Source organism: Rousettus aegyptiacus, unplaced genomic scaffold (assembly GCF_014176215.1).
Source record: "Rousettus aegyptiacus isolate mRouAeg1 unplaced genomic scaffold, mRouAeg1.p scaffold_m13_p_3, whole genome shotgun sequence".
Classification (NCBI taxonomy): domain Eukaryota; kingdom Metazoa; phylum Chordata; class Mammalia; order Chiroptera; family Pteropodidae; genus Rousettus; species Rousettus aegyptiacus.
The window spans coordinates 148,991,441-149,015,566 of NW_023416306.1; the positions used below are offsets into that span (position 1 = coordinate 148,991,441).

The window sequence follows — 24,126 nt, forward strand, 5'->3', positions numbered from 1 at the left end:
TCATGTGCTAATTGTCAGGCCTGTGGTAACTGCCCTATCCCAGACTTGAGAAAAATCTGTCCAGTAGGTTTGGTAGCAGATAGAAGGAAACTTCATTGATGTATATAGATTGGGATTTTCAAGCATTTGGAGCAAGTCATTATTTTAACTATTTTAGTTAAAGACAGGGAATGCGAGGATTCATTATACTACTTGATCTATTTTTTTATAGTTTGAAATTTTTCATAATAATGAGTTTTTAAGAAGAACATGGTTCCTAGGTTATTGTACATCTTGAATTAGACCTAAAAGCTGTTTATATCTTTGCGATTGACTTTGAATTGTTCTCTCCGGTTCACCTTCCAGATCACTGATCTCTGACTTTTCTCTTCAGGTAATTTATGCTGCCAGGGATGCCCAGATTTCAGTGGCTCTCTTTCTTCGTCTTCTTGGATACCCTTTCTCTAGGAATTCACCTTTAGAAGAAAACAGTGACGTTGTTAGCTGGAGAAAAGTCTTGGAGAAATGCCAGGATGTGGTAGACATCCCATTCCGGAGTAAAGAAATGAGCAGATTGGGAGAAGAGGTTAATGGGGAAGCAACAGAATCTCTGCAGAAGCCAAGAAACAAGAAGTCTAAGATTGATGTAACGGTGCCAGGCAACCCCCAAGGGAAAGACCCCAGAAAACATAAAAGAAAGCCCCTGGGGGTGGGCTATTCTGCCAGGTAACTGAGTTGTTCTCTGTCAGAGGCCCAGCCTCTAGCAAGGCGCATGTGATGCCTCACCTTGGGTCTGGGGAGTAGGCTTATGTGCTAAGGTAGCAGAGGCTCTTCAGGTGTTAATTTTATTCTTCCTTTCCTTCAAGGACATTCAGAGCTATGCTTTGATTTATTTGTATTTTTCTCCTTTTTCCCTTTTTAAATTTTTTTATGGTTGGTCAGTTGGAGCGGAAATGAGGGGGCCTTGATCTAGCTTTGTCACCAACCTTGATTTGACCTTAGACCTATACTTTCTTTAATTATAAATGAGGGTATAATTATTATTCCTGCTTGCTTCAGAGTAGCTTTGAAAATTAATAACATGAAGTGCCTCATACTTTCCAGGAGAAACGCATCATCTGATTTCTTGTTCATTTGGTATTTGACAATTTAGAATGGCATCTAGCTCTAAGCCAATGTTATTCTTTAGCCAAGGAGAATTTTCTTGTATAACATAAGCCTCTGTTGCAGAAGAATGACTAATAAGTACTTTGGGGTGGTTTGGTCCCTGTAGCAATGTGCCTTTAGGAATTGGATGATTAAGTTGAAGCAAGTATTGTGTATGATCCAGAAATAAATCCACATAAGTCCTCATTACTTTACCCTGAAGTTCTTTAATTTTAAATTTACTGTGTTTAATCCAGTGATTGCTCTATAGGGCAGTTTTCTTGGTGCTCTGTTTCCTGTTTGCTTTCAAAAAAGAACTGTGTAACACTACCCAATCCGCTCCCTAATGTCCCAATCCATAAATATAAAAACTAGAAGTATAAACTAATTCATTTTTCTTTCTATTTCCTAGCCTAATACAAGTGGAAGAAACTTGTTTGTTTGTTTGTTTCCATTAAATTTAATGTTTATCCTTAGTGTTAAGAATAGCTTGGGTCACTCAGAAGAGAACATGGGAGGCAACCAGTTCCTTGACCAATAGGTAGCTTTCAGTTTTGGATTTCTCTCTCCTTCTCTGCAGAAAATCACCCCTCTATGATAACTGCTTCCTCCATGCTCCTGATGGACAGCCCCTATGCACGTGTGATCGAAGAAAAGCTCAGTGGTACCTGGACAAAGGCATTGGAGGTTTGAGATTCAACTGTCCTATTTTATCTATAATTAGGTACATGTGGGCACTGGCAGAAGAGAGGAATGAGATAAGGGAGAGGGATGTATAAAAGGTAGAGACAGAGCTATTCAAACCCAGGGATGGTGATGTCTGCCAGGACACAGCCAACAGCAATTAAGGTGGTGCTGCTTCTCTGGGGGAGCGGCGAGCAATCACACACACTAACGAAACTTCTTTTTCTCTCTAAGAGCTGGTGAGTGAAGAGCCTTTTGTGGTCAGGCTACAGTTTGAACCTGCAGGAAGACCTGAATCCCCAGGAGACTACTACTTGATGGTTAAAGAGAACCTGTGTGTAGTGTGTGGCAAGAAAGACTCCTACATTCGGTGAGTGTAGGGTTGCCTGACCTGATTTTCTGCCTCCAGTGGAAATTGCCCATCTAGCCACATGCACAGTCCTCAGGGGCCTTGCTGGAGTCTGCCTACTTTGGCTGAGAGGCTAGTCCCTAGGGCACATCCCAGTTTCCCTGAGAGCTTTGACACTGCCTGGCCATGCTCTAGTGGCCCCTACCCCTCCTGAGCCCAGTTCTTAGTTTCTGGAATCCGACACTCTTCTCAGTAACAGTTTGCTATAAAGAGTGGTTCCCTTTTGCTCATGAGAGAACTAGGACCAGTTCCTTCAGAAGCTGCTTTTCTCTCTGTGTCATAATCCTCCCTTAAGTGGCTCACAGCTTTCTGATCTTTGGTACTGTTCATGAAGTATCCAGATGATCTGAAGGCACATGCTGGAATAGTCCAGGAAGATAATTCTATATCAGGGCCCCCACATAATGAAGAGGAAGCTGCCTGCTGAGTCTGGGTGCCCAGACACCTAGGCTTTCTCCTTAGCTTCTGTGGAATACTCACTTTCCTCCTCTTTCCCCCTGCAAAGTGAGATAAGTAGTTGTTGCTGCCAAGTGTTTTTCCTGAGAGCTTAGTTCTCTTCAGAGAACAATGATGGACTTTGATGACACAGTCTTAGAGTAAGGGATTCTTCAAGCGAAGGAAATTGGCTTTTTCAGGTCACCAGGCTTCCAAAATTTCAGGAGTAGAGGTTACCTGCAACATGTTTTGAGAGAGTTGTTTTCCAGATTTTAAAGGTCATCAGAATTTCTTTTTATTTTCCTGATTCTTTTTCTTCTTGGAACGTAACCTTCTCAAAGGTTGTTAGCCTTTCACTATCCCTGGCCCTCCACTGAAATCTGATAGCGGGTGATCTGTTCTTTCTTCAAGAGGAACCTCAGGCGCAGGTAGGTAGTTGAGCCAAGAGTGGAATAGGTTTTCATGTAATCTCTGTTGGGTTGTGGTGCCCAAGGCTTCACGGTCATGTTTAGGCCCAGATCAGAATGCCAGGCGCCCTCCTGTTAGCTCTGTGTATGTCTGTGTCATATACTAATGAGCACTGCCTTCCGGGTGGGCTTGCTCAGGAAGAACGTGATTCCGCATGAGTACCGGAAGCACTTTCCCATTGAGATGAAGGACCACAACTCCCATGATGTGCTGCTGCTCTGCACCTCCTGCCATGCCATCTCCAACTACTATGACAACCATTTGAAGCAGCAGCTGGCCAAGGAGTTCGAGGCCCCCATTGGCTCAGAGGAAGGCTTGCGCCTGCTGGAAGACCCTGAGCGCCGGCAGGTGCGTTCTGGGGCCAGGGCCCTGCTCAATGCAGAGAGCCTGCCTGCTCATCGAAAGGAAGAGCTGCTGCAAGCACTCAGAGAGTTTTATAACACAGACGCGGTCACAGATGAGATGCTGCAAGAGGCTGCCAGCCTGGAGACCAGGTACAGTGCACAGTTCTGGTCAGAGATGGGATTGAGGACCAGCTTAGTGACATTACTTAGTGGGAACGCCTGCCAGGGAGAGAATGTTAGTCATTTAGGTGCAGTGCATAACCTCATGTTTATCCCATTAAGTATATAATGGCTTAAAATACCATGGGGGTGGGATAGAACAATCTACTTGAGAATTTCCTTTCCATAGGAGCCTTGCCTTCCTTCTATCCTTGACCCTTTGAGGTCATATACTTATGTCCAGTCATTTTCATGACGATCAGGAGAGTTCAAATACAGTGGAGTTGTGCCTTATATATTCAATGCAGAAGTAAATCCTCAAGTCAGCACATAAGATGAAAATAATAGTAAAAAAATAAATACCCTCAAGTCTCTAAAGTTGCCCATGAAGTACAGTTTTGTGGTTTTGTGTCCCTTACCTTATCCAGATTTGTGGGAATTGAGATTCATGTTTTCTGTGTCACCTGTACTCCAGGATACTGGCCCACTGAATGGAATGTTGGCCAGAATTGCCATTACTATTTACTTTTCTTCTTTTTTCTTCCTTCCTTCCTTGGTTTCTCCCTCCTTCTCCATGAGTACCAAGTTGAATTTATATGATTTAACTCAGTGTTTGTAAATGAGAAGTTTATGGTCTAGGAAATGAATGGATCAATGGCTCAGATGACAAAACTGGGCTACCTAATTATAATTTTGCTTCCCAACTCTCATTTTTTTTTTTCAGAAGTAAGGGGCTGAAATAATTAAATTGATAAGTTCACAAAACCCTAATATAGGCTGGTTGTCTATAATATTTTTGTTGTCAGAAAACCAAACACCTTATTTATAGCAGCAAATATTTATTGAACAAATATTTGTAGACATAATAATCTATCTAACCAAGCTAATAAACTTTACATAAATTGCCTTGATTAGTTCTTCTAACAACTTTATGAGGTAGGATTTAGATTTTTCGCTGGTAACTCCGAACGTTATATCTTACACTTTTTAAATCTTTCAGTTAAAAAATTTATTATTGTACTTTATTCTTATAACCATTCTACGAGGTTGTAGAATAGGTGTTGTTTTCCAAGTTGTATATTAGATATCCCAAGGTTAAAGTTAAGTAATTTGCCAAGGTCATATTAGAAATTAATGATATTGTTTCCTTTAACCAATTCTAAAATATATTTGCTGAAACAACCCAACTTCCCCTTTCAGCCATAGACCTTTCTAATAAATCTATCTCGCTGACTTGGGTAGAAGCAAGCTGGACTTGAATGTCTAGGACCGAGAAGAAAAGCTGTTTCGGGAAAGATAGACAAGTTAGTGGGATGCTCAGGAGCTAAATAATAAAATGTCTGCAGATACCCAGAGGGCACTGACACCGCTGGACTGGCGGGAGTCTTGGGAGGGAGGACTGGGAGTGGGAGGTGGATGCAGGGAGAGGACGGAGCCTCCTTGAGAAAGGTGATCTTTATTCATAGGAGGTGAAAGCAGTGTTCTTAGAGTATCAGAGCAGTTCGTAAGGCCTTTCTGCTTAGTTGGGAGGGAATCAGGGATTCATCTTCCTGTTAAACAGCACCTTTGCACAACGATCAACCACGGTAGCATTTCTTTGTGAGTGAAGCACTTCTCACGGATGTCGTTTGGCATTCTTTTTGTGAGAAAGAAGACGCTAAGGAAATGTCTTACTTTGCATTTTATATTCAGGTAAAATTACTCTTGGGAAAAACTGGAACATGTAGTCTGATTAGCATACTGAGTATGTTTCAGGATGAATAACTTGGAGCGTGAGCTGGTCACAGCACCCTGAAATAAATACAGAACCAGCATTCTTCATGCATCACCAGCCAGACAGTAGGGCCCCTCTAATCATGCAGTGGTTTTCCCACAAGTATAACTCAGAATCCCCAAAAGCCTTCTGATGAATTGTGAACTATATATCCAAACTATTTTTTGAGGCAGATATGGGAAAGAGGATGTTTTAAAAACATTAAACCGACCAACACGCTAGGAGTCTAGCGACCTCTCATGTAGCCTTGTGGAAGCCCCTTGTCCTGCAGCACTTGCAGCCAACTGTGAGACCGTCCTGTGCCTGTTTCTCTCAGAGCCTTTGTGCTGTGTGTCTTGGCAGGATTTCCAACGAAAACTACATTCCCCACGGGCTGAAGGTGGTGCACTGCCATAGCCAAGGTGGGCTGCGCTCCCTCATGCAGCTGGAGAGGCGTTGGCGTCAGCACTTCCTGGACTCCATGCAGCCCAAGCACCTGCCCCAGCAGTGGTCTGTGGACCACAACCATCAGAAGCTGCTCCGGAAGTACGGAGAAGACCTTCCCATCAAGCTGTCGTGATAGCTGCTTCCCTCCCAGATTTGGACTGCTGGGAAGTTGGAACCAAGGTTGAAAAGTCACCTCTTCCTGTTTTAATACATCATTAATTGTCAAAGCCTGGTGACACAGCTCAAAATACTAACCCATACTGATCCCAGGATGCTTCTGGTGGAGCATGGCTGTTGTTTTAAGCGGAGCTTATGGTTTTGAATTTTAGCTGGGCAGGGTAAAAATTCTTTTTTCCTTGCTTTTATTTTATTTTTGTGGTCAAGGTGGGGCCTTGGCCTTTATTTTACTCTTCTGCTTTCCCTGTGCAGATGACAAATGAAAGATTCTCCCAGAAGCGACCTGTCCAGACTCTCAGGTTTTTAATACATTTCTTCCCTGTCCAATATGTTGGTTTATCTCAAATGGGCTGTCGCAGGGAGAAAAATTTCTTCCAGGGAGTTGGAGAGGTGAACAAGGGTTCAGATGCATTTTCCCCGGTTCAACCTCATAGTTATAAATTCTTGGCTCAGTACTCTCCCATAATTACCTGGCTAGGATCTAGCCCATCTGTGTCACTTCACTTTCTTTTCCCTTACTTGAAAATGCTCCCTTTATAGGTCCAGGACCAAAGCAGCAACTTCCTGCCCTAAACTTCTGCCGGAACACTGAGGGGGAATTCTTTTCTGGAAATAGGCCTTCACCCTGGGCGGGACAGTAAGAAGCATAAGCACCGTCTCCCAAGAGAATGTTGATAGTTTGCTCAGCTTTCCCTTTCCACTGTTTGTTGTCTGCTTGTGGCAATCCTGCCTAGAACTGCAAGGTTTGTAGCTTAATCCCTTTCTGAGAAGAAGATTATCTTTTCTCAGAATCAGTATTAGGTCCCTTCAGATTTGCAATACTGACCTCCTTTGAGCCCTTAATTCTTTCCTGGAGCCATTTGGTCAGGTCGCAATATGAGGATTTCTCCGTTTCCTCTCACATCCGGGGACATCAAGATGAATTAATATGTTTAGATGTTCAAAGCAGTGGTGTGTATCTTTCAAAATGTGAGGTCACCACTTTGAGCATGAAATCAACTTATTAGTGATTAGTATTTTTTCTAAAGTATTAGGAAAACTTTCTTACTTTATGAGATCTTATTAAAATTAAAAAAAGATTTTATGGCCCGAACAAGAGCTCTGTTTTAGAATTGTGCCCAAATTGGTAATGATTGCTCTAACATTGATAAATAAAACTTCTAAGCACAAAACTCGCTGATTGTAAATGTAAAATTTTTTTCTTCATAACTTGATAAAATTGGTAAATGTTCTTGGCACAGATGGCTGTATCACACACAGCGTAGCTTTGGCCCATCAGCAAACACATGTACACATCGTACGTTTTGTTTCTTTGCCCCTTCATTCCCACTTTCCTCAAGCAGGCGTTTCTGGAATTGAAATTAGAAATCCTTGAAAATGAATAGTACCAGATGCTTTGGGGACTGTGTGTTCAGTGCAATAGGTTAGTATGGGGCCTGTATCTCGGTGGCCATACTATGCCATACTATGGAGACCAGTGGGGGAAACCATAGAGATGGATGGACCGTCATGTAGCAGTGAGGCTGGCCACAAGGTGGCACTCATAGATTTTGTTTTATATTAACTCTTGAGAAATAAGAGGCTTTTATATGTGCTGAACATAACTCATAACTTATGTTTCAGAATTTATGTATCTCATATGGGTTCATTTTGATAGCTTTACAAAACAAACTAACAAACAAACAAAACTTCTTCCTCTGAAATAGGAAGTAGGGCTCTTTCATTCCCTCCCTGTGATCCTCATGCTGAGAGGTAAGAAAGACATACGAGGTCATTTAAGGTGCAGTGGTTGCTGTGGGAGGAAGGAGTAGGTTCTCCAATAGAGCTTCCTGCAAAGCCCAGTAACACAGCCAGCTGCCGTGGTAGAGGAAGAAGCTAGACTGTGGCACATGAGGTTTCTCATCCTTTTCAGAAGTGTTACTATATAGATTTGAATCTTTTTGTTCTCTGAGTCAGCGTTGGACTTTAGTAGCCTTTCTCTAAGACCGACAATTGCTATTTCAAATAAGGTATTTTAGAGTAGCATATTATAAAATAAATATATATATTTTTTCAGATCCAAAAGTAATGTATGCTTCTTAGAGATGAGTCTAAAAAGAGAATAAAAATCATCCATCTTCCCTCCATCTAGAATGGAGCCAGCTTTTGCTTGTATGTTTATGAATTTCCCTTTAGAATTTAAAAATGCATATAATACATAAAATGTTTAAACAGAATTATGAGTCATACATATATACAGCTTGGTATCTTATTTTTCCCCTCATTTAACATGGTATCACAAGTAATTAGTTTCCTGTGTCTTTTAAATCTTTGAAAGTTGACTTACAGTGGCTCTGCCTTATTTTAGTTATTTATTCCAACACTTGAAAATTTATATCAGTGATGCTGTGGTGAACTTTCCTGTATATAAATCTTTGACTATATCTTTAATAATTTCATTAGAATAGAATTCTAGAAATTGGGTAGTGAGGAAAGAACTCCCATTTCTGGAGCACAAAGTGATACACCTTTAAGAGTCTATATCAAGGTAATGCTTCTCTTCGGCCCTGTAGTTTCTGTCCCAGTGCATTTGCTGAGTTTCCATATGAGTAGTGGTGAGAGGACAGTGTCATAGCAAGGGCCTCTCTGAATGTGCCCTGATCACTATTTTTGTAGAGCTGGAGACTTTTCACTGCTTCCCTTCTGTTTCCCACCCTTTATTGCCTCATTTTCCCCTTGCAGTTGGTGGTGGTTTTTTTTTTTTTTTTTGAAAAACTGTTTGTTCTAAAATAAAAATGTAAAAAAACTTAAATTAAAAATATAACTTTTATTTTAAACTTTAAAGTAAAATTTAAATTTAAAACAAAATATTTTAAAATAAAAGTTACAGAACTTTTTTTTTCTTCTGATGGACAAATAATCAGTGATTTGCCATCGTAAAGTGAACAGAGTGCAATATTCAAGGATTCGTTGCTTTTTATGAGCGTAGCCAAAACTTACTTATTCTTATCTATGTCACAGATAGGGATCAGATGACAAAATGTGTTCTGCTGAAATAAAGCCATTTTAATACCTCATTTTGGACTCTTAGGAACTCAGTAGGCAGAAGGAACTTTTGTTCTCTTTCTTAAATTCTGCTTGTTAATTTGGGACCCTTAACATGTGACTGTAATTTAAATTCTTAGTTTACTTTGCCTGAGTTTTTCATTCATTCATTTATCCTTTCCTCTTTTTTTTTCTTCATTATATCTCATTCTCAGTGAGAGGTATCACTTTTTACTATTAAAGGAGATAGTTTCTCTGTTTGCTAGTTTATATATTTTAAAAAGATTAGCTGGTCATTTTTAAAGTAACTAATCCCTCAGGAATACAGTGAGAATCCATTATTTTGGGAATGATATAAGCCAAAAGAGGGTATAAGGATATTTCTTGCTATGATTAACTCTTGATCTGAATAACATAAAAATAATACGTAATCACGCACATATTTTTATTTTAGAATTCAGCTATGCTCTTCAGATACTCACCAAGTTTTCTCCCCGTGTTGGAGCCTAATGCCTTCTGCCTGTCCCCAGTCTTGGAGCAGTTCTGCATCAGGCAGTGGAGCAGAGCTGACATGCACCTCAATGGCCCACTTGTTAAAGTGCCTGTTCCACAAGCCCACTGAGAAACGCACTGGCCATTCACTTCACTTGAGGCGCCAAGGCCCTCGCTAAAATGCCAACATATTACTTGGGAAGGCGGGGAATACATCAGACCGTTGTATCCTTCTAACCAGCTTTGTCTGTGGGCAAGTCTGATTGGAGGTCCTAGACACTGTGGGTAATGGGACCAAGTGGGTAATCGCAGGGAGTTAATCAGGAACTGACTTTTTTGACAGGAATAGGGACTGTCAAAGGACCTAGTTCACGCATCCTGGCTTGTACCCTCTTCTAATGTGCATTGCACACTGCCTTAAATGTACTCTGCTCGGACCGAAAGGAAGTAGTTAATCTCATACCCTACAGACTGAACTCAAAGCATGTGCCCTCCTTCCAGCGTCCTTATTTGTTATTAATTCTCGAATTTTTTCTCATTAAATGGGTAGCCTGTTGCGTTTCAGTGAGCGAAAAATTCAAAAGCTGCTGAGTTTAGAGTCGGCATTATCATAAGCATGATGTGTGGTCCAGAATATTTCTGAGATGAAGAGGCCACTTACATTCTGCTCCTGCTTCCCAAAGATCTCCCTTCTCAGGGTGCAACATACTAGGGCAGAGTTGGAATTCTGACCATTCAGGCCACTAGAGTCTCTCTTAAGTCCTGATAAGAATCAGAAATTTGAGCTCAGTAAGCTAACGGGACTGGAGAGAGATGGAGGTTTGAGACATGGGTAGTTTTAAAAGAGGTACATTTATTTGGTTGGTGTGGATGATGAGTGTGTAGCCCATGGACTTTATATTTGCTTTCGCCCATACTCAGTTCTATTGTGATTGGAGGATCCGCGGAGTGAGCTGGTGAACTAGGTTCTGGTTCTGGACATTAGCTGTGTATCTTTGGACCAGCCATGTAACTTTTCTGGGCTCCTTTATTTTTCAATAAAATTAGGAATTGGAATTAGATGTTCTGTAAGGGCACTTCAGTAATGCATCCCACCAATTTTTTTTTTCATTTTTATTTTTCAGTTAGAGTCAACATTCAATATTGTTTTCTATTAGTTTCAGGTGATATATATGTGACATTTGTATAAAAATATGGGACACTTGACAAATTTGTGTGTTATCCTTGTAGAGGGGCCATGCTCATCTCTGTATTGTTCCAATTTTAGAACATACACTGCCAAGGCAAGCACCCACAATTTCTTGATGTGGTACTTTTCCTCGGGTGCTTTGTACCTTCTGCCTCATTGCACGCTCTCATCCTGCCCCCAGCCCTGGGAATGGAGATTGCTTATGGAGACGAGGGGAGCGAGAGAAGCAGAATACCACCACTCTGTGTCCTCCTGGGCTCATCGACTAGAGTAAAGACTGCTCCCTCCATCTAGTGTTCTACCTGGGGTCAAAATACTCTCCTCACCAGAGATGTGCTGTGTGTGGCCTTAGGGAACTCGTGTTTCTTCTACCCAGTTCACTATTTAACAGTAAAGAAAGAAGAGAAATCTTTATCTTCAGCCACATTTCTAGTGCTGTAAGGTTTAATAAGAGATAAGCATAGAATGGAAATTAGGCAAGTTTGCCAAGTATTGTAGATAGAAGGATATTGAAAGAAAAAAAAGACTGCTTCTCATTTTAAGGACATAATAAAAATTAAAGCTATACTATACAGAGAGAATTGAATAGAGAATTGAATTCTTTAAAGGGAAAACATTAAACCAGTAAGTTAAAAACATTCTTTTTTGTGTGTTGTCATGACTACCTAAGAAAATTTAGGGGTCCACAGTGTTAACACATTGTTATCCATCCATGAATCCTAAGACATAATTAACTCACAGGGATGTCTCTGGAGCCTGCATTTTGCATAACCCTGACTTTGCCCTGATTACTTTTGCTTGGCCAGCAGAGAGACAGACATGTGCAAAGTGTCAAGTTTGTGTTTTATAAGCTGCTGAAAGACATTTCACTATCCATTCCCTATGACCTGGCAGAAAATACATTTTCCAGTCCATCCTGGTGTTTATTTTCAGTCCCAAAGAGGGTGTGGTGTGTTGGCTTTTTTTTATGCAGCACAGATTGGTACCAAATATCCTAAACGTGAAGATCTTTTTAGTTATCACCTAGACATAGACATGAGCCCCTGTTTTCTACCAAATTGGAGTCATACTATTGTTATTCCAGAAAAGGGACCCGATAGCCAAAAAGGAGGCCAATATATATTTCTCTGCCCTCTCCTAGATGGACCCTAAATTTGTCTAAAATTCTCACATCTTTTGTTATATTTCGTAAAGCCAACTAGAGCCCCCAGTCAGCTAGCTTAGTTTCTTTTTAATCAAGATATCTGTGTATGGGCCCTGGGGGTTTGGTCCGCCTGGGCTATAGCGCATATGGCTTCCTCTGAGTTCTTGGATACAATGAGCAGGACTAAAGTTGGCTCAGAAAAGGAACAGAAGATGACTTGGGGTTAGTTTTTCTTTTTTAAATGTTATACAAGTGCATAGCAGTTGGCTGCCATCCACCTCTCAAACCATCAGCAGAGCTTGACCTTGGCCAAGATTTTGCCTCATCCTCTCGGCATTTCAGCACAGAGTTGTGTTTCAGCCACGGAATGCTTAACTGAAAGCACATGCTGTAGAGGTGGTTTCCAGAGCACGTTTTTGCAAAAAAGTCTGCATTGTGTTGTTTTCTCCAAAACCCAGCTTTCTCTGAACCTCAAACTCAGTAGCCCCCCAAATGGTGATTTTTGGGGCTTATTCATACATAAGGGCTGGGATTTTTGTTGTTATTGTTGTTAATAATACTTTATTGAAGTGCAGTATCATGAACTTAAAGTGTACAAATCCTAAGAGTATAGCTCAGTGAACTTTGACAAATGTACACACCCATATAAATATTAAAGGCTGGGTTTTTCTATTACATGAAACATCTCTCCTCCTGATATACAGCTTGGAATTGGAAAGCTGTACATTCATCTAGCTGAGAAAATTACTATAAGACAGCACATCCATGTCAAAATGTGATGGAGTTTTGGTGGTCTGGGTCCAAGCAGTTTGCCCTTGAGTCACATCTAGTGGACTTGGTTACTGTAAAGCTTCATGATGTTTATTTTTAACAAGTTGCTTTAGAAAATAGCTAATATGTGCACATAGTACAATTAAAAAAAAAAACATGTAAAAAGGGAATCTCCTTGCCAGTCCTTTCCATTGCGAAGGAAACCACTGTTACTATTACTTTTGCATGGTACTGCCTTGAGGAGGGGTGGAGAGTGTGTATGTGTGTTTTGTTTTTTAAGTCCCAGGTTTCCTATTTGGTTGTTAACCAGAAATACATTTCTCCACCCTCCTCTTCATAGTCTATGCTCCAGTCTATGGCATTTATGCAGAAACTCGGATCCTGCAGCCTCAGTGGGACTGGTCCTATTTGTCTTGTACTGTAAAGTTCATTCTCTCTGTCATCTGGCTCAAAGTCCATGTTTCTCACAGGATTAGCCATGAATTGATAATTGTTGAAGCTGGGGTTTTTTATATATATATATATATGTTAAGCTCGCTACTTTTTAAATCATATTTGAGATTTTCCATAATGGACTTTAAGAAATTCATATTTCTTTGCAGTAGCTCCAGATAGCAACACGGGAGCTATCTGCTTAAGTTTGTTTTTAAAGTAATGTTTAATTGCAACCTAAAAGCAAACTATAAGTGGGTCTTGAGACAGCCCCTTCCCCATCCCCATATCCCCCCAAAACAGACGTTCAAAATTCCAAAGTTACAACATGAACCAGAATGATTAGTCACCTTCAAAGCCATCTTTCTCTTTAAACATAGGATTGACTCCAAATTTATTTTGAAAAGCTAACTCCTCTGGCAGACAAAACTTGATTTGATTATAAGTCAATAAATCACTCGTAAATCTCATGCAGAGCAGTATTTTTACACAATTTACAGGCTCAAGAGCCAGGGGAGGAAGAACCTCTCATTCCCAACCCTGTCAGAGAAAACAACATGTGTGTGGCTGGCTCTCCTTAGCCACTTTTCTTCTCTCCTGGCCTTATTTTGTCCTCCTCTACAGCAGATGGGTGAGGAATCAGGTCTTCTGTAGATTAGAGCTTCCCAGAGATACGCAGTCTATGGAAAGGAGAGAGACACTCGGCATTTTCCAATTTAAGTCCCATATGGTTTCCCTAGGGCCATTTTATACTTGACGTCCTTTCACGCTCTCTTCCTTGCTGTAATCTAATCACCCAGGCCTCTCCAGTCATCATTAAGAATATTCCCACTGGTCAAGGGAGCTCCCTTTCAGCGATCCTTTAGAGCAGATGTCACATTTGAGCAGCATCTGCTCTCTGACGAGCTTGAAGAGAGAATGCAGGACTCATTGAGCCTTTCCCAGTGGGCGTAGATAACACAAGTAACCTTTGGGACTGTGATCAATATGCTGTGTGTTTAGTGGCCTGGCAGCTTGTGTGGAGGGTGGAGGCGGATGATTCCCAGATGGGGCAGGCATCTTCATGGTCTCAGCCCTATGGTCCGTGCAGGGTCCCGATGCTGGAATGATTCCCTAAGCCTTTGGCTCCAGACCTTTCTGGGCAAGGAAACAGGACAAGGCAAAATGCCTGGTGTGTTTTAAATAGATTCTGTTTGCTGTAGCCAGTAAGCTCAACAGCTTGGGAGGTGAGTGACCCTTCCTGAGAGATTTCTGTCGCGCCATTCCTCTAGCCTCCAGCCCCTCGAATACTGACCCCCTGCCCTCCTGGCCCTCTCTGACCTAACTCCACTGAGGTCAGCCATCCTCTCACTGCTCTCCGGATGGTTCCTCCGCAGGCCCTTCTGGTTTTAGTATTTGTTGCACTTTTATGGGTTTTCGCTCTCTGTTTTTTCTTTCCCTGAAGCTGTTTTTTTTCCTCATGCTCTGTATCTTTACATCTCTCGGAGTCTGTGTCCACTTTACTGTATGCACATGTCCGTCTGCTGCTCTTTCTCTGACTCTGTCATGGCTTCCCAGTTGTCCTTGTGTCCACTTTCCCATGGCCTGTTAGGGGGGACAACCTGCCCCTACCTGGAAAGAAATCCAATGCAGGGAATGGGACTGGAGGGTGGAGGAACTTACTTTGAGCAATCTCAGTGATGGGGCAGGTACAGCTTCTGTCTGGGAAATGGCCCTTAAAGATGGCAGGTGTTTATGGGCAGCGTGGCAGTGCAATAGGTAAGCCAAATAGGTAAGCCGGAAGAAGAGGAATCAGAGAAATCAGAGGAGGGGTGGAGAGAAGTAGGGGACTCAGAAGCAATGGGCCAGCACCCACCCATAGAGATAATCAGAAAAGGAGGCAGAAGAGGAAGGGCAGGTGGAAGCTGAATGCCATGAGGGAAAGCTGAGGAGGAGCTGGCACTGGGGATAAAAACCAGGGGAGTGGTTCCCGGCCAGTGACTCTGCAGCCCAGCTCTGCCAAGTGGAGGCAAGTGGTGTGGGGTTGGGGCCAGCAGGAAAGGGAGCTTTAAGACCATTTCTCCCCACTCATCTCTGGCCTTTTCATTTTTTTTTCTTTCGTGTTCCTATCCTCATGTTATATTAACAGAAAACAAAACAAAAGGCAATCTCTCTTTGAAAGCGAATGGCAAGATCTGGAGTATTTAAGGCTAGGTGTGCTTCTCCCTTTGCTGAACTCTTGGTCCCTTTGCCCCTCTGGCTGCTAGAGCCATGAGAGCCAGCCCCTTACTGGAGCACCTTGAATGGAGTCCCTGTACCAGCTCGACAGCCCAACTGGAGTATCAGTGGCAAGGGCAGCCAGCAATAGTGTGAGTTCACGGAAAACCCCTCCAGACGCATGGGGCAGCTAGGGGAGCAGGGCTGCTGGCCGACTCAGCTGGAGGGCTGGAGTTGGTCTTAGGTAGGTCCTGGGCTGAAAGGTGGCTTCCAGGGTGTGATGCCGGCCCCACCACAGTCTCCTCTCCCCCTAGGGAACTGAGCTGCAGAGAGACCTGTGGTAGAAGAAAGAGAAAGGAAAACTGTTCTCTCACTTTAAAAACTTTTAATTGAAGAGTAATAAATGCATGTGGCAAAAAATTTTAAAGGCACAAAATATACAATGAAAAGTCCTGTTCTCCTCAGAGACATCCCTAGACATGGCAATTTCTTGTACATTCTTTCAATTTCTCCTTTTTCAGGTTTGCTATAATCCAGAAGTTTTCAGATTCTTGATCTAATGAAATATTATAGTTAGGGTATATATGTATGTATGTAACATGTGCAGGGGAACCAGATGATAATAAAGAAAATTGTATCAGTTTATTGCCAGTAATCCTTATACTGGGCCAGAGAATGGTTTAAAATATTAAGATAAGTATATAGAATCCTAAAATGCTAGCACTAGAAAGGACTTTTCAAGTCCTCTTGTGAAAAGCTTTTATTTTATTTATTTTTTTAATTTTTAAAAATAAATATTTATTTAAATTAGTTTCAAATATATAGTACATTGGTTAGACATCTATATTGTTCATAAAACAATTTCCCCAATTGTCCAAAACCTTCATTTTAAACATGACAAGCCCAGGTGACTTTTCCAGGGTCACCCAGGTTCCTACCTCCTAATCATCCCAGTCACTCAAGAGCACACTAAATACTCTATCTTTAGGTACTGGCCTTTGTAAAGACAAGAGGTTCAGAAATAGAAGAAAAGACAAGTGACTAGACCTGGATTTAGAAATTTCTTCCATTGGACGCAAATATAGGGGATAAAATCAGTAATTCCAGGAAAAACCTGAAGTCAATTTCCAGTTGGAAAATAGCACACACATGCACGTACAGACACACAGGCATTAATAGAAGACAAGATGAAAGTCGATCAGGTTCTATTGTCTGTGTATCCCGCTGAGCCAGGCAGAGGCTGCGAAAGATGTCACACCACCACCCACCTGCTGAAGAATCTGTGCCCCTCAGACCTCCTGTCCAGGGCTGGAGTCAGAGGCAGGAATTTTTTCTGTTGGGCAGGAAGGAGAAATGCCAACCCGGACTAGAATAAGAAGACAACCTATTCATGCACACGGAGCAAGAACGCCAAGGAAGCGGGGAGGATGTGCCTGGTCATGCCACCATGGAGCTCAGCCATCACGGGCTCCATGGGCACTGACAGCCTCAACTGTTTACACTACCTACCAGGAGGAAACACCCCAAGATTTATATGCTGACAAAACCGGCAGCATAATTTTTAAAAATTCTCTCTGCTTTGACATCAGTTCCAGACACTGTGAACAATTTCAGTATCGAAGCCAGATTGATGGGCCTTTTGATGGCTTCAGAGGTTGGCTCAGTGAGAGGGGACATGTATGGCTGTAAACACTGGCTGTAAGAACCCTCAATTGCTTTGCAATGGTAAATTTCCAGGCAACAGGCATCTGATGTTATACGCCTCCTGCATTAACAGCTTTTTCTTCCTGTTCAATTATTTTGGCTGGTAAGCAAGTAGAAATTACACTTTAAAACATATCAATGGATATTTTCAGCTTTTCTAAGAGCTTCAAAATATATACTAATCCTGGAAACATTCTAAGTTACTGCTTCCCAGTTTCTCAAGAAAAATGGAGGTGTCAATTATAGGCACCATTAGACTGAAGGAAATATAGGACCAGGACCATGTGTCTCTGTTCAATTCAAATTCTCTCTGGTCTTATTGTCTGACCTCTTTTTGAGCCAAACTGTGTTCCAGCCCTAGGTGTAGGGGTCCATCCTAATATGTATCAGATGATGAAATCCTTGAGAAAGAAATGGGTTTAGGGCCTTGAATCAGAGGATCTGATGGAGGCAGAGAAAAAAATGCCAGTTCTGTTCCTTCGTCTTTACATGAAGGATCCAGGAGTCCTAATCTCTGATGCACATGGCCCCTCCCACATGCCCAGGTGCCAGGTACATGGGCAGCCGCCCAGTAACATCTGCGCCAGTTGTATTTGGTTTTCTCATATTTACCTGACTTGCCTCTTCCACCCCTTGTCCTGAGTACCACACCTGGATTTACAGCTACCTTCCTGGATGGAACACAGAGAATTCAAGTTCAGCTGAATATGCCTCCCAAATCTGCACATCCTCTTGTATTCCCTATTTCAGTCAATGGTTACTTTAAACCAAAGCACTTGTTTCCTACTCAAAAAATGAACATGTTGTTCTCAAATCCTTTTCTCACCTCCATCTTCAACTGATCACCAAATCTTTTGACTCTCTCTTCTGCTCCACTGTTTTGCTTGGATTAATACAATATCATTGTGATCACCTGCCCCTAGTCTCCAGCCTGCTCACTAAAATAACTCCCTGTTTCAAAATCTTGGATAGTTCTCCACAGCTTACCAGAATAAATCCAAACTTCTTACAAAGGTATAGAAGACATCTGTTTAGCTGGTCCACACCTACCTTTCTAAATCTTATTACCATCACCACCCCAACACCATACGCACTAAAACACTCACCATTCCTGTGCTCCCATACACTTCCACATCTTAGTTCCTTTGTTGGTCTCTTCCACTTCCTAGAATTCCCTTCCACATCTTTCTTATCTGCTTATCCTTTAAGACTCAGCTCTCGGATGACTTCTTTCCTGTGAAGAAGCCCCCTGTGGGCTTCTATGGAACTCCATTATATGATCTTGTGACTATTTATGTGTATCTCCCCCTTATCGATTACTAGGCTCCTGGGATCAAAATTTTGTTCATTTTTGTATCCCTGGAACCTGGAGGTACCTGGCATGGTAGGCATTCAAGAAGGAAAAGAAAGGGACTGGAAATGCTACCCCAATGGGCAAGCGGCATCGGCTTTACCATCTGAATGGGCTATGTGGCATTTTCATGGGATAAAATGGGGAGTAGCAGCAGCCTGCCACCCTAAATATTTATTCACTCATTTACTTGTTGCACAAAAACTGTGCTCGAAACTGCTGATACACAAAAGAAGGCTGCTGGGCCCTGCTCAGAGGTACTCCTATTCGAGAGTGAGAGAGAGGCAGGTGACAGGCACTGGCCTAGCATTTTGGGCCATCTGGTCTGCTCTGAGGATCTCTGCCACTATCTGAGCTCTGCAGAGGCTATGGAGGAGGGGAAGGGACCAAGAGGGCAGTGGAGATGGGGAGGTCAGGGAGGCCTTGGACAAGGCTCTGCCTCCAGGACCAATTCTGCTGACCAGCTGGCTTTATTTATGCATCTTTCCTTTGTAGGAATTCCTTGCTGTTAAGAAAAAGCATCTGACACATTTCTAGTTAGCCCTGGAACTCTACAATCCTGTTATTCCCAAATGCAACAGCTGGGTTATTTCATGATCAGTGATAACATTTGTAGTTCCTACAGTTATCCACTAAATCAAGGTCATTCCTCCCCTGACTTCTGATAAGACCACAAAAGACTTTCTCACCCCCTCATCCTGGGGCAACAGGGTTTGGCCCCTGGCCCATGGTTGGAGGAGGGAGCCAGCTGCTTCTGAGGAAGCACTGTTAGGGGACCTGGGTCACTCATTAAACTGGCTCACATTGACCCTAAATGTGTCCCTCCCTTTCTCTGGGCTCTAGTCCTGCACCTAACTCTCAAGTGCTTGACTTAAGAGAGAAGTGCATGTTCCTCAGAGCTCCCCTACCCTTTCTCTTCCTCTGTCTTCCTTTTTCTCTCCTTTCCTTCCAACAGCAAATAATGAGCTATGTGCTACTATATCCTAAGCGTTGTTCTAAGCACTGGGGAGATAGTGGTGAACGAAACATACCAGAACCCCTAACCTCATGAAGCTTACACTGCAGTGGCAGAAACTGATATAAAAAGACATGGTTATCAGACAAATAGGAGAATCATAACTAATAACTTTGAGCGCCTTTCAAAGAGCTACGTCTTCTCCATCTATCAATCATGGTTTATAGAAACTAAACTTGTAAGTAACTTTTCCTTAGGTACAATGGTATATTAAGTGCGGTCACCTGGCAATGGGTGGCAGAGCACCACCTGATGGCTGCCTGACCTCTGCAGGCATCAGTCTCTTCATCTGTGAAGTGGAGATGGTCATACTTTCCTCGAAGTGTTGTGGGGAGCATTCTGAACTGAGATCGTGTATCCGCACAGTGCCTGTTGCAAGGTAACATATGCTCTGTTCGCCATTCCTGCCTCCTTTCCTGCTTAGAGCAGACATGGGAATCTAATCCGTTCCCCGCACCCACCTTTCCAAGGCCCCACTGGTCTGGACAGGGCAAGAGGAGAAACCAATGGTCCGAAGCGCAATGGGTATGCTGTCAAGGATAGACACCAACAGGGACTAGGGCCCTGTACTCCCCTTCCCTGCTTCCCTCTGCCCAACCTCCAGTCCACACAGCAGAAACTCTGGAAGAGGCAGCCACCCACCTTTAGGGCAGGGAGTTATCCTTTTGGGACCTTGGGTATAGCTGAAGAGGCCTGACTGTGTGTGCGCCCTGGGCAGACCCTTCAGGAGTCCCCCTCGCCCCAGCAGTCAGCAGCTGTACCTGAGAGTGGGACCAGGCTGGTGACCAGGCACTGGATTTTGCACACTTTATTTCATCCTACCTTTCCCAACAATACTGCAAGTTAAGGGTTTTCATATCCCATTTCAGAGCCCAGGAAACTGAGGCTAAGAGTGGTTAGGAATTTGCCCAAGTTACTCTCTTAATATGTGATAGAATCAGCATTTGTATTCAGGTTGTCCAACTCCAGAGCTAGGGTCTTACACAGAGCTATACCCTTTCTTCCCTCTGTTATCCACGCCCCCCCCTCCCCCAAATCCTCATATCAAATGCAGGGGCAGAGAGTTCCCTGGGGCCTCTGGGAGTGCCAAGGTCACACGACACTTTGCCCAGCTTACCTGAGTGCCGTCTTCAGCAGAAGCAGCTTTAAAGAGAAGGAGACCATGCCCAGACCATGCCCAAGAGAAGGGGACCATGCCCAAGGAACGGGAAATCCAAAACCGCACAACTGAAGGGACCTCAGAGGTCATCTCTCTGCCTCCTTCCTTTTACAGAAAACAGAGGCCTGGAGGAGAAGTGAGGTCCTTGCATACAGAATTTGTGACCACCCAGCAGACTGCCCAGTAGCCTCAGAAGCCCTACACTGCTGTCCAGACACTGGCATAGTAAATAGACCGAATCCCAGCCCCACAACTCACCTGGCCTAGGACTCAGCAATCAAGAGCCTCACTGAGCCTCAAAGTCCTCGCCTGCAGGTTGTGGGTGTGTTAGAGATAATGTGTGCAAGATGCCGGCTCAGCAGCTGGCACCTGCTATGTACTCAGTGAGCTGTAGCTATTATTATCACGCTTGTTGTTTCTGAAGTTCAGTGAATGTTAGGCAACACTGTCTCTCAGGTGTTGCTTTCATTCTATGGTTCTGTTGGAATCCATTCCTAGGATCAGAGAAGAAACTGCTCACTGTCATCTTTGAACACCAAACTCTATCTCGAGGAGGCAGAGGCCCAGCTCTGTGCCTATTTGGGATTAGACTCCAGAAGAAAGAACATAGGCTGTAGTCGAGGTGGCAGCTGCTAGTTCCCAGCCCTTCCAGTGTACCTGTGGCTTGAGGCCCCTCATTTAACCTCTGTCTCTGTTAAATTTCTGTTGGTCGAATAAACATGGTGATTATCCAACCCCTACCCCACCCCTAGAGAAGTTTATTTATTGTGTTCATCTAAGGGAGGGCTGGCTGTAAAGTCTAAAGTCATCCAGAGAGGCTAGGTTCCTACAGGCTTTTCTGGTGGGGGTTGGTGGAGTGGGGAAAGCTTCTCTTTGGGGAAGTTACCAGGGAGTGACTATTTGGCGCAGATGTGCAGCATACTCACTCACCATTGAGCCAAGGGATGAGACCTGGGAGAAACTCTGCCAAATTCTAGTGCCTCCTTTCCTCTCTCTCCTCACAGAGTTCTCCTTCCGGAGTCATCAGAAACCCCACCAGCCTGATTTTGGTTTGGCATAGTCCTGCTTTATCCCCTATGTCTAGGGCTGAGTTCGGAGCCTCTCACTAAGGGTTGGTGTGATAAGTTTGGATACCACTTGGCACTCTTAAGACCAAAAACTAGACATGCATAGACCAGACTGAGATGAGGAGTGCAGCCTATGGCGACAGAGGACCATTCCCCAAGCCTTTCCACTTGGCTGACCTGGGAGCCTGTGTGGAAGTGGGGACACCAGGAGGGCAGTTCTCTTACACTTTCCTCTTGTCTGGAGATACTTGTGGGGTCTAAGGAGCAAGGTTTCCCTGGCCTCCCACAGAAGACATGACCACTGGGTCTGCCCCATGATTCCTGCATCTATTATGTGCGTGGTTCAGTCCTGAGTGCTGGAGAAACACAGGGAAATGAGTGGTGCTGACGGGGGCAGCTGGAGTAAGGCATGAGCTGTGACCTCACCAGTTGCCTGATTCCTGAGGCAGTTTCATTTAGAGGTCCAGGCTCTCTCTGGCCCTTATGATGAGCCCGTGTCCAGCAGCACCAGCTGGAAGCAAATTCCTTGCCAACTCTGCCCCTGGCATTCAAGGGCCTCCTGAGTCCAGACTCTCCCACCCTGGCCAACCTCAACTTCCACCAAATCATTCCCAGCATCCTGGACCCCAGTAATGCCAGGCAGCTCTTTCCTTGGACATATCAAGTACTTCTATCCTCAGAACCTTCGCTTCAATGCAGCTGATACCCACCCCCAGTACCCTGCCTCTCAAGAATTTATTCAAAGGATTTATTTACCTTTTCTGAGAAGCCTTCCCTCAGACCACCTTGCACTACATCATTTCCTCCTCTGTGATCCCTGCCTGATTTGTTTATTTAACATCTAGTCATTTAGTGTCTGCTCTGTGCCTAGCCTGTGCTGGTCTCTTAGAACTAATGTAGCCCACCTTGCCTTCTGCCAGAGTGAGAGCAGTTCACACGGGATTCTCAATGCCACTAGGACTAGGGAAGACTCTCAATGATTTTTGTGTCCGTGTCTCTCACCACCGTTTTGAACTTTGTTGAAAGTGTCAGATAGATGGCTTCTACATTGGGCTCTGCCCACTAATTAGGTGCATGGCCTTGGGAGAATCTTCCAGCCTTTCTGGCCTCCCTTCTTCCTGATGGAACGGTGATGATGATACCTCAGGGCTGTCCAGGAGACACTAGGGGTGGCCGTAGGGTCGGGGTGGAGGGAAGCGTTATGAAAGCTGGGAGCCCCAGAAGTTGTGGGGTGGTTGTACCCCCATTCTCCCTCTGCTGGCTGTGAAGCAGCGACGCTTCCCCTTCGCTCTCTTCGAATGTCAAGTGCACCAGCTTCCAATCCCTCTTCGCGGAGGACCCGCGGGCGGGTAACAATATTAGGCTGCGGAAGATTTCAGTGCAAACTCGAGACTCTCCTCCCGCCCAGCCGCCCCTTCCCAAGCACTCGCCGAACACACCTTAAACCCTGCGCCAGAGTACAGTTCAAGCGCAGCCCAGATCCGCAGCTCCGCGGCGCGGGCCCAGGCCGGGGTCGCGCATCTCCAGCCAGTGACTCAGGGCTGCTCGGTCCGGAGGTGGGTGGAAGTAGGCGGGATCCACCAGGACTGCGCGGGGGCAGCTGCCCGGCGCTCCGTCACCGAGCGGTGGGAGCCGAGACTGGCTCTGGCCCGTCGCCATTCCGCCGCAGGCGTCTGCCTCTCCGGGCCTTCCTCCAGCGCCGCTTCGCACCCGTCGCGTTCTTCTACCGGAGCGCAGCGGCCGGGACTGCCGGCGGGGGCTGGAGCGCAGGGCGGGATCTGCGCGCGAATGAATGGGCGCCCCGGGGACGCGCGCGCGCGGGGCTGAAGGGCATTAGGACCGTGAGGATCGCTCCGCGCGCTCGTCTCTCCCCATCACCCCCCCACCCCCCACCTCTCTCCTTTTTCTGCTCTGCAGGACTGAGCTGCCGGGCGCGAGCGAAAACAAACAGCTGGGGCTGCGAGAGCCCCCGCCCCGGCCCCGAGAGCTCGCCGGCCCGGGCCCCCACTTGGGGCGCCCGCCCGCCCACCATGAGGAAGATCCGCGCCAATGCCATCGCCATCCTGACCGTAGCGTGGATCCTGGGCACTTTCTACTACTTATGGCAGGACAACCGAGCCCACGCAGCATCCTCGGGCAGCCGGGGCGCTCAGAAGGCTGGTGGAAGGCCGGAGCAGCTCCGCGAAGACCGCACCATCCCGCTCATTGTGAGTCTGCTCTGCGCGTCCGGCGGCCGGCGGGGGAGCCGCGGCGCTCATCCTAGCCCCGCGGGGCTGCAGAGGGCGCGGGGCCCGGCCGGGGGCTACGTGCCCGCGGCGCCCTGTAGGCTTTGTATTTGTTGGAGCATTCCTGCCCGTTGTTATGGCAACCTCTGTCGGGCCGGCGGGGCCAGGGCGCACGGATGGAGGGAGGGTGACAGCGGGTGGGGGCTGGGAGAAAGTGCTGCAAGTTTGGTGGGCCCGGCGTGCGCGCGCGAATGGGAACGTGGCGGCTCTCTCCGTACTGCGCTGCCGGGCCGGGGCCGGGGGCTGCGGGCGCCTCACCCGCCCTGGAAGGAGGCTGGACCTGGTGCGCAGCAAGC

At 44.9% G+C, this 24,126-nt stretch overlaps 2 protein-coding genes, 1 long non-coding RNA gene and 1 other non-coding gene across 11 annotated transcripts in view; 2 read left to right on the forward strand and 2 right to left on the reverse strand.

Moving 5' to 3' along the window:
* The window catches only part of EXD2 (exonuclease 3'-5' domain containing 2), a 36,879-nt gene extending 29,703 nt beyond the window's left edge, over positions 1-7,176 (forward strand). For all 3 annotated transcript variants that reach the window (XM_016131335.2, XM_016131338.2, XM_016131336.2), the window contains 5 exons: positions 374-705; positions 1,706-1,812; positions 2,044-2,179; positions 3,259-3,615; positions 5,741-7,176. In XM_016131335.2, coding sequence (XP_015986821.1) covers positions 374-705; positions 1,706-1,812; positions 2,044-2,179; positions 3,259-3,615; positions 5,741-5,957 — 1,149 coding nt within the window. In that variant the 3' untranslated portion in view covers positions 5,958-7,176. The remainder of the gene's footprint in view (positions 1-373; positions 706-1,705; positions 1,813-2,043; positions 2,180-3,258; positions 3,616-5,740) is intronic.
* Positions 7,177-10,704: 3,528 nt separating this feature from the next.
* LOC118601079 lies at positions 10,705-10,808 on the reverse strand. The gene has a single exon (XR_004950181.1). It is a non-coding gene; the product is annotated as a U6 spliceosomal RNA (small nuclear RNA).
* A 2,587-nt stretch (positions 10,809-13,395) lies between these two features.
* Positions 13,396-20,013, reverse strand: LOC107503272. 3 transcript variants are annotated; one of them, XR_004956335.1, is made up of 4 exons: positions 19,781-20,013; positions 19,544-19,688; positions 17,566-17,624; positions 13,396-15,584 (listed from the first exon to the last, which is right to left on the reverse strand). It is a non-coding gene; the product is annotated as an uncharacterized LOC107503272 (long non-coding RNA). The 3 variants fall into 3 exon arrangements; XR_001595189.2 differs by adding an exon at positions 16,518-16,582 and having other exon boundaries at positions 19,544-20,013; XR_001595188.2 differs by having other exon boundaries at positions 19,544-20,013.
* A 3,138-nt stretch (positions 20,014-23,151) lies between these two features.
* GALNT16 (polypeptide N-acetylgalactosaminyltransferase 16) overlaps positions 23,152-24,126 on the forward strand; it is an 85,033-nt gene continuing 84,058 nt past the window's right edge. For 2 of the 4 annotated variants that reach the window (XM_036239381.1, XM_016131310.2), the window contains exon 1: positions 23,152-23,752. In XM_036239381.1, the coding sequence (XP_036095274.1) occupies positions 23,576-23,752 (177 nt within the window). In that variant the 5' untranslated portion in view covers positions 23,152-23,575. The remainder of the gene's footprint in view (positions 23,753-24,126) is intronic. The other 2 variants (XM_016131312.2, XM_016131311.2) reach the window with 2 other exon arrangements.